Source organism: Anopheles arabiensis, chromosome 2 (assembly GCF_016920715.1).
Source record: "Anopheles arabiensis isolate DONGOLA chromosome 2, AaraD3, whole genome shotgun sequence".
Taxonomy (NCBI): domain Eukaryota; kingdom Metazoa; phylum Arthropoda; class Insecta; order Diptera; family Culicidae; genus Anopheles; species Anopheles arabiensis.
In genome coordinates, this window is record NC_053517.1 from 76,600,759 (window position 1) to 76,614,683 (window position 13,925).

Genomic DNA, 13,925 nt, shown 5'->3' on the forward strand with positions numbered 1-13,925 from the left:
AAAGTCGCTCTAGACAAGAAGCGAAAGGGGGATCGTCTCTGTGCGGTGGTAACGGTGGACGTCCGGAATGCCTTTAACTCGGCAAGCTGGACAGCGATCGGCCAAGCTCTGCAGCGTAAAAACACTCCGCCTTATTTGCAGGCGTTGCTGCGGAACTATTTCATTGGCCGAACGCTCCACTATGATACGGATGAAGGAGTAGTGTCGAGGACTGTATCTGCTGGCGTTCCTCAGGGTTCGGTTCTAGGACCAACACTATGGAACGTCATGTACGACGACCTACTCCGCTTGCCGCTCGAAGGACTACGAGCGGACATCATCGGGTTTGCTGACGACGTGGCCTTCACATTTTTGGGAAGAACCACGGAACAGGTCAGCGCTTTAGCAACGGCTAACCTGGAGAGGATCGAGCGGTGGCTGCAAGGAGTCGGATTGGAACTTGCCCACCAAAAGACTGGATTCATGATTTTTTGTACTCATCATGTCCCGCAGCTCGCAGAGCTACAAGCGGGTGGTCACGCGATCCAATCCACGGAAACGCTGAAGTACCTGGGAGTGGATCTCTGTCCCAAACAGCACCACAGCCGGCATCTGGAGAGGGTGGTCAATAAGGCTTCACGGATTACGAATGCCTTGACCTGCCTGATGCCGAATAAGCGTGGTCCTAAGAGCCGCAGTAGGAGACAGCTCGTGAACGTCGGCAACAGTATCATCCGATACGGAGTTGCCACCTGGGGGCGATGGGTGCTCGATAAGGAGACCCATCGCAAATCGGTCCAAAGGGCGCATCGACCGGGGGCTCTCCGAGTCGCCAGCGCCTTCCAGACCGTGTCTTATGATGCCGCTTGCGTTGTCGCCAACACCACCCCGTTAGTCCTCCTCATGCAGGAGGATATCCGCTGCCACGACGAAAAGGTAGCGAGTGGTGGTGTTCAATCGGACATACGGAAACGGCAACGGGAGGAGACGATGAGGCGCTGGCAGGACCAGTGGACAACGGGTGCAGGGCAACCAGGAGCATCAGGACTGAAGACGAGGAGGCTGATTCCAGACATTAATCTCTGGGTCAGCCGCAAGCATGGGGAAGTCGACATTTTCCTCACCCAGCTCCTCACGGGGCACGGGTTCTTGCGCTCCTATTTCGTCGAGAAAGGCATCCTGGAAGGCTCGCCCAACTGCCCTGAATATGGGGACGCCGTGGCAGACGTTGAACACGTGCTGTTCCACTGTCCACGGTTCGATCGGATCCGGAATGAGATGCAGCAGCGGTGCCATTCCCGAGTAACAATGGATAACATTGTCTCGGAAATGTGCGCCCGCAGCGATACGTGGGAGGCCGTCCGCGCCGCTGCCAGGACAATCTTCTCCACTCTCCAAGCGAGATGGGATGTTGAGCGTCCACCAACGGCAAGGCGACGCAGGCGGGCCAGACGGCGGGCGAGGGACGCAAATGGTGGTCCCTCAGGCCCTGCGGCACGGCAACAACCCGCGCCGCAAGGACCACCGTAAGCTGGAAAGTTACTAATCTTTTATCTCTTTTGTTTTTCGTTTCTTTCCACCTTTCTTTTTCTCTTCTCTCCTCTATTTTCAGCTTACTTCTATCTCTTTCTCTGTTTTCTTGTTTCCTCTATCAAATTTCGTTTCAGGAGAACTGCCTTACGGGCTTGGAGTGGTGACCAACGATGTAGACCCCCCATTGCCCACCCGAAGTGTGGGCGATAGGACCAAAGGGACCGCGTCGCACCACGGAAAGCAGCGTAATAAGCAGAATCAGCAGACCAGATCGCCGCAGAAGATGCGTCGTGGCCCAGGGTGCAACCGCACACACGACTCCGCATGAAGTAATACGCACCACAAGCGTACCGGCCGAGTTGGGTGAGTCGGAGAGGGGGATGGAATATGCTCACTCTTCGTTAACAAAAAAAAAGGCCTTTCCTTCGCGTGGCCTGGCCCAAGTTCCGTCGTCAACACAAGGATCTCTTATTAGTAAGAAAAATTCAGTTGCAAAACGGTTCGTAAAAACCTTTATTAGATAACGATTTCCACAAGAGAATTGCATGAACGTGCAAAATAAAGATTTTAATGAAATGTCATAATTACACAACGAAAGTTGATTTACGATCACATCGAAATTAAAATTGAACCTTCCCAGTTGGTTAATGCAACATAATGCAGCAATATCCAGCCGACACCACGTGGAGGTTGGGACAGGGTTTTGTCAGCCATCAGCGCATTAGATTCTAATACAACGGTGTTGGTACACTCACTTATAATGTAAATTCTTCCAGAACGTACGAAACGATTTAACCCCTTGCTGGTTCTCTAACAGATCCTGATACCATACCGGTTGTGAAGTTGATGCCATTCCCATATCGGATCTGAAATATATCTTGACCCTATAGGGTAATCGTACCTGTAGTGGTGGTAGTACCAATAGTGGTGGTATGGCTCAAAAATGTGCTCCATACGATGATTTAAGAGTAATTAAGTATATTTATGTCATTATGAAATCTGGTCTTTTAAATATGGTGGTGAAATCCCTTTTAAAAAGGCTAAAAAATTTAAGTGCCATCATAGTACCATTATAGGGACACGTAATAGGCATGTTCCAAAAGTGATTATAGTTATGAAAAGAATAAAAACAGGACACTGCAGATTTTTTCCGGGATATTGTTAACATTTCGTATTGTTTTCAGAAAAATAAGCAACAGAAATGATTTTGCTTTAAGTAATCTACCAAAAAGGCCAACATTTGCATATCCAACTGAGTCTACCATCGCTATACAGTCAATATTTTCATCACTCAAATTTATATATTTTTACGGTCAAATTATGTAAAAAATCAATATTATGAATGTGATTCTTGCTATTTATATGAGAACAACTTCAAAACTAAGTTCTATATATATTATACAGAGTTTTTTAGATATCTTTGTTTACCAACACTATAGTAACACAATACTACGACTTTAGGAAGCATACCACCATTTATAATTGTACCACGAAGTCGTCACAAAACATGTTTTTTTTGTAAATTTGTTTAATTTGATGGTAAATTTTTCACTTCCTGACACTTTAAATCTATTAAAGCACTTCTGTACCCCAACACAATGCTCTACTATCGATACATTTACCCAACCGGTACTGAAATTGTATATATATACCGGTACAATGGCTCTAAAAACCGTACCGGCCTTGGATTTGATCGCGAACCCACACCAGAACTTACACTGAACCCATAACGGTCCTGAAACTGATCCTGACCCCATGCAGATCCTGCAACATATACCTTCCGGTTCTGGAAGTGAACTATATACTGATCCTTTAATTGATTAAGATTCCATATCAGTCATGGAACAGATCCTGATTCCGGGCCCTGATGCTGCTTCCTTTTATATTTCGAGACCTGAATAGTACCTGAATCTGACTCACTAATGGAACCATCCAGTCCAGTTTTCCTATTTTTATTTCTTGTTGGATTGAGGGGTACCGCGGTACTATCGTCAACTCGGTCGTCTTAACAACATGCTCATCCATGGGACCTATCCATGGAACATGGACCATCGCCCTAAGCAAGGATTGACTATCCGGCTAAATGGTAATAAGTATCAAAAGTCTGTATAGGCCGGCATGACCCGTTACTCCTTAAACAAGGTTATTTGTTTCAGCTACTTTTTTGTGTGAATGTTCTCGCTACGTTTTCATGCATCCGGATTTACAGTGGCGGCCACCTAAAGTATGCCACCTATATTTTGACGTTGAGGCTTGCTGGACAGTTCTTTGGGCCACTTTTTGAAAAACTTAACTTACACGTCGTTGAAGACATTCTTTATGCTTAGACCAAAAATTAAGCCCATATATAGCAAAATCTCGAAAGACCACGGAAAAACGTTCAATTATTAAATACTGCCTGTAACATGTATCATTCTTCTCCATACCTTTCAAAACACTAAAAACTAAGTCGGCGTTGTGTTTTCTACAGTCGATGTGGTTGCCATTGTATGGATATAAACTAAGCAAAAAACATCCAAGCATCCGCTGGAAAGTAACGCTGATCAGTCTTTACTAGAATTTTATAATAGAGATTCCTACTCAGATTTTGCTACACAATCGTTGGAGTAGATCCTACGTTTCACGTTCTCTCCGGAGCTCCTTCGTGCTGGATATAAAATATGAAATGCTTTTCCAATCATTTCCAACCCTGGATGGAAAGCGGATGCTTGGATGTTTTTTGCTTAGTTTATATCCATACAATGGCAACCACATCGACTGTAGAAAACACAACGCCGACTTAGTTTTTAGTGTTTTGAAAGGTATGGAGAAGAATGATACATGTTACAGGCAGTATTTAATAATTGAACGTTTTTCCGTGGTCTTTCGAGATTTTGCTATATATAGGCTTAATTTTTGGTCTAAGCATAAAGAATGTCTTCAACCCATATGTTTCACATATGTTTCACAGTGCACCCAACGATGTTGGTCCAATGGCATCGGCAAATTTTGTTCATTTTTTAATGCAAACATTATTTTCATGATACGAAATCTTTCCTGTATTTTAAATTCATCAGTGGCGCAGAGAGCGGGATGTCCACCCCTTTGAATGAGCTTGAGAGTGCTCTCACTCAACCGGCCGAACCAACCAACTAGCGATATTGCTCTTCAAGATAGGATCGACGTGGCTTGCTGTAGTCAATTATTTATCTTTGTTAGTTTTTAATCTGCAGGAAAATCTATCACCAATACATTTTTACTCTTCGTTAGGTCCTCCAGAAAGTTATAAATTGGCAGGGTTCTACAGAACACCGGTTCATTTACGTAAAAATGTGGGAAATGACGAAGAAAACGTCGTCCACTACAAACTCCACAATAAAGATAGGTAAAGTTGGCGACAATCCGGAGTCGACTCCGATCCAACTCCGATAATTTCGGAACCGACTCCGGAAGGCAGGTCCGCCCAGTATTATCCAGAGTCTTTAGGAATTATCTGGAGCCGTCCGGAATCGCCCGGAGACAAAGTCGCCCGGAGATGGAGTCGACCGGAGTCGTAAGGAGTTGCCCGGAAACGCCCGGATTCGTTCGGAGTCGGAGTCGTCCAGAGTCGTCCATTGTCCTCCAGAGTCGTCCCTTGTCGTCCAGAGTCGGAGTTGGAGCCAAACAAAAGGCTTATATACTAACGAGCACGCGCAAAATGAAACACAAAAAAAAAACACTGATCAAAATCACATTGCACCGGACGACTCCAGTTGATTCTGAACGACTCTGATATCGTCGATTTCCGGTCGATGACTCCCAATGACTCCAGCTACGGTCGACTCCGGCTTACTCCGGACGACTCCGACTCCAGACAACTCCGGAAGACTCCCAACGACCCCGGACGGGTCCGAATCCGGGCGGAACTAGTGAGTCCCATTTTGCTGCAGTCTGAAGTATATATAGTCGGAGTCGTGCGTGCGCCCCAAAAGCACATCACTATTCCACAATCCGCGACGTGAGATATATGTGTAGCAATAAATATGTTTCCGATTAGCAATAAATACAATCCTACAATAAATATTGACCGTAATTAATGTCCCTTTTACGCACCTTTTCCTATTCTTCGAATGATCCACACTAACACACCCTCCAATCATCCCATTCAAAATCCGAAAAAATCCGATTCAAAATCTTATTGGAAAAACTGCTGAATTGCTGAAAGCTGCTGACATTGCGCGCATACTGTCAAACCTAAACCGATGTAAACAAAGGCGCTTTCTATTTCTCTGCCAGCCACCGAGCGAACACAACTCACCGCAACATGGGATTTCTAACGATTCTTAAGAAAATGAAGCAAAAAGAAAAGGAAATGCGAATACTGCTGCTGTGCGTATAAAGGGGGAAATTTTCATCCTGCGTGAAGTGTTGCTATAACCTTTTAACCTAATTTTCTTTCCAGCGGCCTCGACAATGCCGGCAAAACCACCATCCTGAAGCGCTTCAACGGTGAACCGATCGACCAGATATCGCCCACGCTCGGGTTCAATATCAAAACGCTGCACTACAATGACTACGTGCTGAACATGTGGGACGTCGGTGGGCAAAAGTCGCTACGGTCCTACTGGCGCAACTACTTCGAGTGTACCGATGGGCTGATCTGGGTCGTCGACAGCACCGACCGGATGCGCATGGAGTCGTGCCGCGAGGAGCTGACGTTGCTGCTGCAGGAGGAACGGCTGGCCGGCGCAACGCTGCTGGTGCTGGCCAACAAGCAAGATCTGCCCGGCGCGCTGACGGGCAACGAAATCAAGGACATACTGCAGCTGGACAAAATCGAAACGCATCACTGGTCGATCCAGAGCGTCAGCGCCGTCACGGGAGGCAAGCTGGTGGAAGCTATCGATTGGTTGGTGGAGGACATTTCGAAGCGTATTTTCACCTTAGAATAGCCTGGCCGAATCAGTCGGGTTAGGTTTACGCAGCCAATGTAAATCAAATGCTTTATTCAGTGGAACCATTAATCGCTCATGGCACTGTTGTTCCAAATTCGGTTCTTTGTTTTCGCGTTCCGCTTGTCGCTGGTGCTCAGTGGCGTTAGGTGGGCTGCGTCGACGATGTTCCTGGGACGGGAGAAAAAAAAAACAACGGAAACAGATCGATTGTTACTCTATGGCCACATGTTCGCAAACTTGTCCGTGCGCTATGCCAGTGGCAGCTGTGATACACCTACTTGAAATCATCGTAATTTTTCGACGTCAATACCGCTCGCAGCTTTGCATCGTTTCGGACTGCGTACAACACATCTTCACGAATTTGCTCCAAACAGCGTGCCTCGAGGGTGATGATATCTTCACGTGTTATTGTGACACTCCTGCTGTCGCCCATGTTGGCAAATTTTTGTGTGAAACCTCCTTTCCAGTCTGCTCGAACGAATGCAAATAATAACAGCATGTGTTGCCCATGGCAACGCACGCCCCAAACCGGATAAATGGTTGCTGCATATGGGTTCTCTGTGCGTTGTGTTTCGTATTCGTCAGTACAGTAATATTCGCAGACATTTTTTCCAAGGTTACTAATATCGAATATATTTCTAATTTTCCTCACTTTTACACATGACATACATTATTGTATCGGTGATGAAATAAAACGAAAACATATAGTTAATTCCATTTACAGGTAATGCTTTCTTCGCTTCTGTGAGTCCTAATCATCTTTTTAAACTGCTACTTACACGAAATCATTCTCCATAAGCTAATATCGCCATGGTTTGTTCGGCGAAAATGCTGCGTTCCTTAAAGGAATATCATTTTTTGCTCTTCTTTGCTGTTTTTTGCATATATATATGTTTAATCTAGCTGCGTAGTATCTAATAATCGAACCCACCAGATTGGCGGATTTCATCATGTAACCGTAATAGTGCATGTTCTAATACTAAAATGCAAGTGTGAGTGCATGTGTGACGAATTCTAATTACATGGTCTTAGTTGCTACTACGGAAACGCAAAGCAGTGTGTGTCACGTCGCGTAGGGGGTTAAGGAGATACTTCCATCAAGCGCGAATTGTACTTCGAATGCCTTTTTTTAAATACGGCAAATTGGACACGTTGATGATTATTTCACCACCGGAACTTCACTGCTGCTGGGTACAGTATGACGCTCTGGCTGCGTTTCGGGATGATCGGTCTCGGCTGACCGTTCGACAGGGGTTTTTATGTCAGCTTGTGTCGTTTCAGAAGCATTAACGCTGCTATCATGCTGCTGCTGTTCAGGCTGTTGGGAGGTTGTAGTACCCTGTGGTTCAGTGCCGAGTTCGGAAGAGCTGTCTTGGTTACCGCTAAACCCAGCCGTTTCTGACTCACAGTTTGTTTGTTCATCTTTTTGAACATCTTCCACGGGCACCGCCTCCTTCTCCGCTGAACGTATGTTTTCAACCGATTGTGAAGCAACAGGAAGTGGCACGCTACAGTCAGGTGTTTGGATCGACTCGTTTGTATCGTCCTCTTCCACGAGTGCAGCATCCGTAGCATCGTTGGAGGGTGTTACATCAGGAATATCCTCAACCGATGGAGAAGGAACAGGAAGCGATGGCTGCGTTTCCACACCACAGTCTAGGGAAGGTTGCTCGTGCTTCGTTCGTTCTTTAGCCTCATGCATTGACGGTGCAGCGTCGCTCTCTGATGATACATCGTCAGGGATATGCTCTTCCCCAGGAACTGGATGTGGTTGTGCTTCTTCATCACAGTCCCGTGTAGGTTGACCGTTTTCTGCCCCATTTTCGGACTCGTCCGCTTGTGTAACATCCTCAATCGATGCAGAAGAAACAGGGTGCGATAACTCCGATTTCACAGTCGGTTGTCTACTTTCCGTTTCATTTTTATGAACATCTACCACCTGTGCTGGTTCCTCCGGCGATGGGGAAGACACGGGCGACTCCGGTTCCACTGCACAGCCGATTGTTGGTTTTGCAGTTTCTGTCTCATTTTTCTGATCAACATCAGCATCTGTTTCATGATTAGTTAAATGCTCTGGCCGTTCAGACGCTGGTTCTGCTACATCTGACACAGGTTGCGTAGCCTGCAGGTCTGGCAAATCATTCACTTGGTCATGTACAGCATTGTCGTCGCTTGCCTCCGCTTCTATCGCTGATGGTTGTGGTTCGCATTCCGATTTGTCCAGCCCTGGAACTCCACAGCCTTCCGCAGCGTGTGGAATCGAAGCTACGGAGGCAATTTTTAGCTCACTCACATTTGCTGCTGCTGGTACTGGCACACTATTTACAACCGCTTCCGGTAAGCTGGCTGAACCATCGTCTGCTAAACACGTGTCGCGAGAATTATCGGCAGTTCCGGCAGCTGCGGTATCAACCTGCTCCTCCTCCAACGCTTTTGACGGCTCCGGGGACGCCTCAAACGCTAACGACGATGTGTGGTCCTTTGGATCGATGGATTTGACCTGCGAAATCACCGGCAAAGCGTACCGATCTTCTTGTCGCTCGGCAGGCTCTTCTGCACTCTCTTTGGCGGCGGATTCCTGTCCCTCGGCCGTCGCTGGCACGGACGATTTTTGCTTCAGCAAGGCAAACGGATTAATCATCACGTTGGGTTTGCCGCTCGATTGGCCGCTCGGGCTCGACTTTTTGCCCCCACTCAGGCGGACACCCGTAAGACTCAAGGGATTGAGCGCCTTTCGTGACGGATCTTGCCTGCCGACCAGACCGTTGCTGGATGCTGGTTGCGCTTTCTCTGCCCCATTGTCGACACGCTCCCGCTTGATGCGTGTTCCATCGAATGCGACTATATCGGCCGGAGGTTCATTGTGGGTGCTAGGGGCGAATTCATCCTGCGGCTCTTGCTTGATCCGTACCGTACTATCGAAGGGCGAACCATCTGTGGAAGCATGTGGCTGGAGTTCGTCGTACGATTCTATCGGTTCCTGCTTGATGCGCACTTCCATCGCGATCGGTTGCGCAACGACCACCGGGGGCGGCGGCTGAACAGTGTTTCGCTTCGTCGCCGGTCTGCTCGCCTTTTTAGTTTTACCTTCACCCGGGCTGCTATGCTTTCGAGCAGTGGCAGACGGGTTGGTTGCCACCTGCGACGGAGCGGATTCCTCACCGACCACGGACGCGTTCAGCAAGCCCTTCTCCTTCTTGATCTTTATGCGCAGCGCTTGGTACGGTGAGTATGACGAATCGGGATAACTCTGCAGCACGTCCGCGCTCGGAACCGTCTCATTGGCGTCCGTTTCATCCGACGGCTCTTGCTTAACCATGACGTACTCGGAAGCATCTGCGTACCCTTCGAAATCCGACTCTCCGTCCGTATGTTGCTCCTGTTTCACTGCGACCATTTGCACCGTGGTCGGCTCTATCGATTCGGCGCTTTGCGCTGCTTGAGATCGTCTATGATTCGGTTGGTGTGTGTTTCTGGCGGCGCTTGACGCATCCTCCTCGTCGCTGCTATCCAAATTGATCACTTCAACACTATTATTGGCCACAGATTCCGTGTCTGAGGCATTACCATCATTAGCGTGATGGTCAAAATTGTCCTCTGCGGCGTCTCCCATGTCAGTATCGTAATGGTTCACCGTCGGGGCAGATGCTTCTTCACCCTCCATTTCGCGACGACCGTCGTCCGCTGGTGCCGGCTCACTCTCACCCATTCCATTCGGTACGCCGCCTGCACTGTTCGTTAAGCTGGCCAGCAAACTGGAATCGTCAAGCGCTTCCTGCTTAACATTGGCCATCGATAGCACCACCATCGGCTGGCTGGCCGCGTCGCCCGGCGGCCTATCAGCGGCACTGGTCGAACCGGAACGATCGCGCTTCTTTTTCTTTTTGCGCGCCTTCGAAATGGTTGCGATGGCTTCGTTCACCGACGAGAGCATGCTGTTGATGGTGGCTATGTCCGAATTGCCATCGACCGTCGCCCCGCTGCGCAGCAGGGTCGTAATTTTGTCCGTCTCCTCTACCAGCGTCGACTTTAGGCGCTTCCGGTCACCCTCCATCCCGTTATCGTGCGTTTCGTCCGCATCCGCGATCGAGTTCGTCTCCGACTTCATCGCGTCCGGCGAGTCCATCATCATCGAGGGCGAAAGTGGCAGCTCTAACGTTTCCTCCTTCATTTTTTCCCGTACCGACGGTCGGCCTCTACGCTTCACTTCCGTAGGGGTGCCGCCCGGTGGTAGTCCCGTACCACGCGCCGCCACACCCTCCATCAAACCGTTGGCCAGCGGGCCCGGTTCAACCTTCGGCAGAAACGCCGGCTCGATCAGCGGCAGCGTGCCGGTACAGTACAGCATGTAATGGCGGAGGAGCAGATTTTTCTTCACGAAATGCTTGCCACACTTTGGGCAGTTGGCGCGGGCGCGCATGAAGCAACCGTGCCATTCGTAGAGGTTGCGCGTTTTGAACACCTTGTTGCAAAGCGTGCAGCTCATGTCGGGCACCAGCGCAACGTCGTACGCTGTTCGGGGCCCTTTCACGCAGCTGTTCGTCTCGATGTGCCTGAAATGCCAAACCAAAAGAGCATGTTAGCAATGGTCGCAATACGCGCAAAGAGAGAGCCACTTGCACTTGCAAACTCACTTATTGAGCGTTCCGGTTTTGACGAACTTTCTGTTACATCGGAAGCAGCTGAACGTAGTGCGGCTCAGCTTGTGCCACAGGTTGTGGTCCTTGTACTCGGACGCCGTGTCAAAGTACTCCATGCAGGCGCCACAGCCGAACTTGTGTATGAGAGGCGTATGCTTCACAACGAGATGCCGCTCCAGCTCGGTGCTTTGGCTGTACGCTTCGTTGCAGTACTGGCAGGCAAACTCGAACTTGACGCGTTTCTCCGTCGGCCCATCCGGAAACGGTTTCGTATCGGCGTCCTCGCTGCTGCCCGGCTCGTCCGACCCCGGCGCATCCTGCTTCTTTCGGTTTCTCGTCTTTGGACCGCGCTTCAGCGAAGGCTTCGTGTCAACCGTGTCCTCGTCCGGCGGCAATTCCGATGTGGCTCGTACTTCGGATTTCACCTGCGATAAAATTGGGATTTTCACAACATTTTAGGCAAGCAGCTCGATCGGTGGTATGGTACAACTCCACGTACCAAAGAAATTGAAGGATTCACGACGGGCAGATTCAAGATAGAGCGTGTCTGAAGGTTTGTCGATGCGCACATCAGTCGATACTCGTAGAAATCGTTCACCTTATCCACGCAGAGGGTGCAAACGTTTTGCGGCATTTGATCGTTCGCGTGTACCTGTGTGTATACAAGGGAAGCAAAACAAATACAGTGTGCCGTTGTGTTTACGGAATGTTATGATTTCGCCGGTGCCGCACACACACACACAGGGAAACTTACCCTTATTCCAACGCATTCTTCAATCTTTTTGGCCAGCGATGGTTCCTCGTCCTCCGTTACTAGAATTACATCCTCCTCCTCCTCGCTGAGTATGGCAATCTTATCCGGATTGTCGACCCCGCACAGACGGCAAATGTTGTACACTTGCTGGCGAAGAATATTGATCGAAAACCGCTCCATGGTGCCAGGCACGTACCGACGGGCACCGGACGCCGCTTTACGCCTTGCCGGAGAGGCTCGGGAATCCTTCACTCCGTTCCGGAAACACACCACACCGGCCGAATTCACGGCCACATTTGTGCACCAGCAGTTGTTTTCATTTACTATTGCTGCTCTGCGAAAAAGAAAAACACACTGGTTTCACTGTTCCCGTCAGAACGAACCCGAAGATGCTGCCCGTTTGACGTTTGATAGCATCGCAAACGGACCCAGCGGGTACAAGGGGGGCAAATCACCGCACAACTGTCAAACGTGCTGAGCAGGCTGTACAAAGCTGCTTTCACACATGCAAGAAACAAACTGCATGTAGGGCGAAACAAATGGCTGAATAGCAAGAGAGAAAAAAAATAATGCACGGACTACCTCTCAACTCGTCAGCACCCGAAAACCCATGCACATGATTCGGCTTCTGGGAAAAGGTACAAGAGAAGCAACAAAAAAAAACAAACCTCGCCATACCCAGGCAACCGAATACGGTACCGAAAATAAAGGAGAGCTGGCACAAACCAGTTCCCCGAAAAAATGTAAACAATCGTAAATACCTGTTTCGATCTGTATTTATGAAAACTCGACTAATTTAAGCATGATATTTGTAAAATTGCAAGCCACAAACTAGAACTAGAAACTGTTTCCAACAATAAAAAACGCTTCGTCGAGCAGGCCCGTCCACAACTCCGGCGTTCACCAAACCGAACTGCGAAATAGCTGGCCGTGCCATAGACAGATCAACATAGCTGCTGCGAAAACTGGCGAGAAAAATGACAACCATCTTTCAGCGAAAACTCATATCGGGCTTGACATGGAAAATATGCACAGGGAAGAACTCAAATCATATTGGGCTACAAAAAGGGCTATCACAGGTTTAAAGATTCCTACAACACAGATATAGCACTAATTACCTGTTTATTCCGTTCAAGCAAGTAATTCAGCGTCACAAAAGGCAAAACAACACAAACCACACCGTAGCACTAGGGTAAATTGTTTCGGCGATCTGAAACCCATCGACACAGCAAATCAATTGTCAGTGTTCGTAGAATTGTTTTGCAGCTCTCATTTGCAGCTTCTACATTCAGCGAGAACTCTGGTGGGATGGGTTGCTCGATTGTGTTCGATTGGTTGCTTTTACACCTAAACAAAGGCGTTCTTAGATTTGAGGATTTTCATTATGTTTTGTGACTGTTTACAGTAATTTGTAACGTTGTTGAACAACTCACCTTAAATTGCATGATGCTATTATGTACATTTACACTATCTGAACATCATAATCAGAAGTGATGATCCTCCAACATAAAATAAAAATTTATCAGAAGTGATCACGAACATGCCGAGAAATTTGCTGAGATCTGTCGCACCAAACATGTTATCAGGTTTTATCATAAAAGCTGCTAAAGTGTTTTTCCAAAATCCTAAATTTAATTTAATAATGAACTAAACGCATATTTTGATGGCAATTGACATCAGCTAGAGATTGACATTTCCTTGAGAAATTTGGGATTAAATCATAGGTCGATGTAATAAGTGGTAAATTAAGCAAATTTATAAAAATAATAAAAACAATGTTTCTGAACGTGATTGTGATACTTAAATTTCTTTTCCAGGAACAAAATATCTTATATTCTTTTCTTTTTTTTGTATTATCCTTTCAAAACATTCAATACGGTTGTCTGTTGTGCTTCTACACATGCAGGTGGAAAAGATCGATTCCCAATAATCCACTATATATTTCCCAGTTAAATTTTGGGTCGCTTCAGGAGCCCAGTTAAATGCTCTAATGCAATATTTTTTTATGTATTTGAGCTATATTTCACAGCTATCATCAGCATAAAAAGGGCAAATGACAGTTTTGTGAGAACCTTAACATCGCAAAATGTTCTCGCTCAATGTAGA

The 13,925-nt window shown here is 47.6% G+C and overlaps 3 protein-coding genes across 6 annotated transcripts; 1 reads left to right on the forward strand and 2 right to left on the reverse strand.

Moving 5' to 3' along the window:
• Positions 1–5,638: 5,638 nt before the first annotated feature.
• Positions 5,639–7,146, forward strand: LOC120896988 (ADP-ribosylation factor-like protein 2). Its single transcript, XM_040301556.1, has 2 exons — positions 5,639–5,859; positions 5,933–7,146. Exons 1-2 carry the CDS (start codon positions 5,795–5,797, stop codon positions 6,420–6,422), a joined length of 555 nt encoding a protein of 184 aa, XP_040157490.1. The 5' UTR covers positions 5,639–5,794; the 3' UTR covers positions 6,423–7,146.
• LOC120896998 lies at positions 6,442–7,116 on the reverse strand. Its single transcript, XM_040301567.1, has 2 exons — positions 6,704–7,116; positions 6,442–6,593 (listed from the first exon to the last, which is right to left on the reverse strand). The coding sequence occupies exons 1-2, from the start codon at positions 7,090–7,092 to the stop codon at positions 6,491–6,493; spliced, it is 492 nt and encodes a 163-aa protein (XP_040157501.1). The 5' UTR covers positions 7,093–7,116; the 3' UTR covers positions 6,442–6,490.
• LOC120896943 lies at positions 7,031–13,094 on the reverse strand. Of its 4 annotated transcripts, none has more exons than XM_040301505.1 (5): positions 12,938–13,094; positions 11,820–12,148; positions 11,565–11,717; positions 11,060–11,490; positions 7,031–10,978 (listed from the first exon to the last, which is right to left on the reverse strand). In XM_040301505.1, exons 2-5 carry the CDS (start codon positions 11,997–11,999, stop codon positions 7,585–7,587), a joined length of 4,158 nt encoding a protein of 1,385 aa, XP_040157439.1. In that variant the 5' UTR covers positions 12,000–12,148; positions 12,938–13,094; the 3' UTR covers positions 7,031–7,584. The 4 variants fall into 4 exon arrangements, with proteins under 4 accessions (XP_040157439.1, XP_040157425.1, XP_040157431.1 ...); XM_040301491.1 differs by having other exon boundaries at positions 11,820–12,153; XM_040301497.1 differs by lacking the exon at positions 12,938–13,094 and adding an exon at positions 12,581–12,743.
• Positions 13,095–13,925: the final 831 nt, after the last annotated feature.

Excerpts from the sequence above, each read along its gene's own strand:
- LOC120896988 (XM_040301556.1), top strand. The coding sequence starts at position 5,795 with ATGGGATTTCTAACGATTCTTAAGAAAATGAAGCAAAAAGAAAAGGAA. Across the intron at positions 5,860-5,932 it reads GAAATGCGAATACTGCTGCT|CGGCCTCGACAATGCCGGCA; the intron begins GTGCGTATAAAG and ends TTTTCTTTCCAG.
- LOC120896998 (XM_040301567.1), bottom strand. The coding sequence starts at position 7,092 with ATGTCATGTGTAAAAGTGAGGAAAATTAGAAATATATTCGATATTAGT. Across the intron at positions 6,594-6,703 it reads AAAAATTACGATGATTTCAA|GAACATCGTCGACGCAGCCC; the intron begins GTAGGTGTATCA and ends CTCCCGTCCCAG.
- LOC120896943 (XM_040301505.1), bottom strand. The coding sequence starts at position 11,999 with ATGGAGCGGTTTTCGATCAATATTCTTCGCCAGCAAGTGTACAACATT. Across the intron at positions 11,718-11,819 it reads AAGAATGCGTTGGAATAAGG|GTACACGCGAACGATCAAAT; the intron begins GTAAGTTTCCCT and ends GTATACACACAG. Across the intron at positions 11,491-11,564 it reads TGAATCCTTCAATTTCTTTG|GTGAAATCCGAAGTACGAGC; the intron begins GTACGTGGAGTT and ends ATTTTATCGCAG.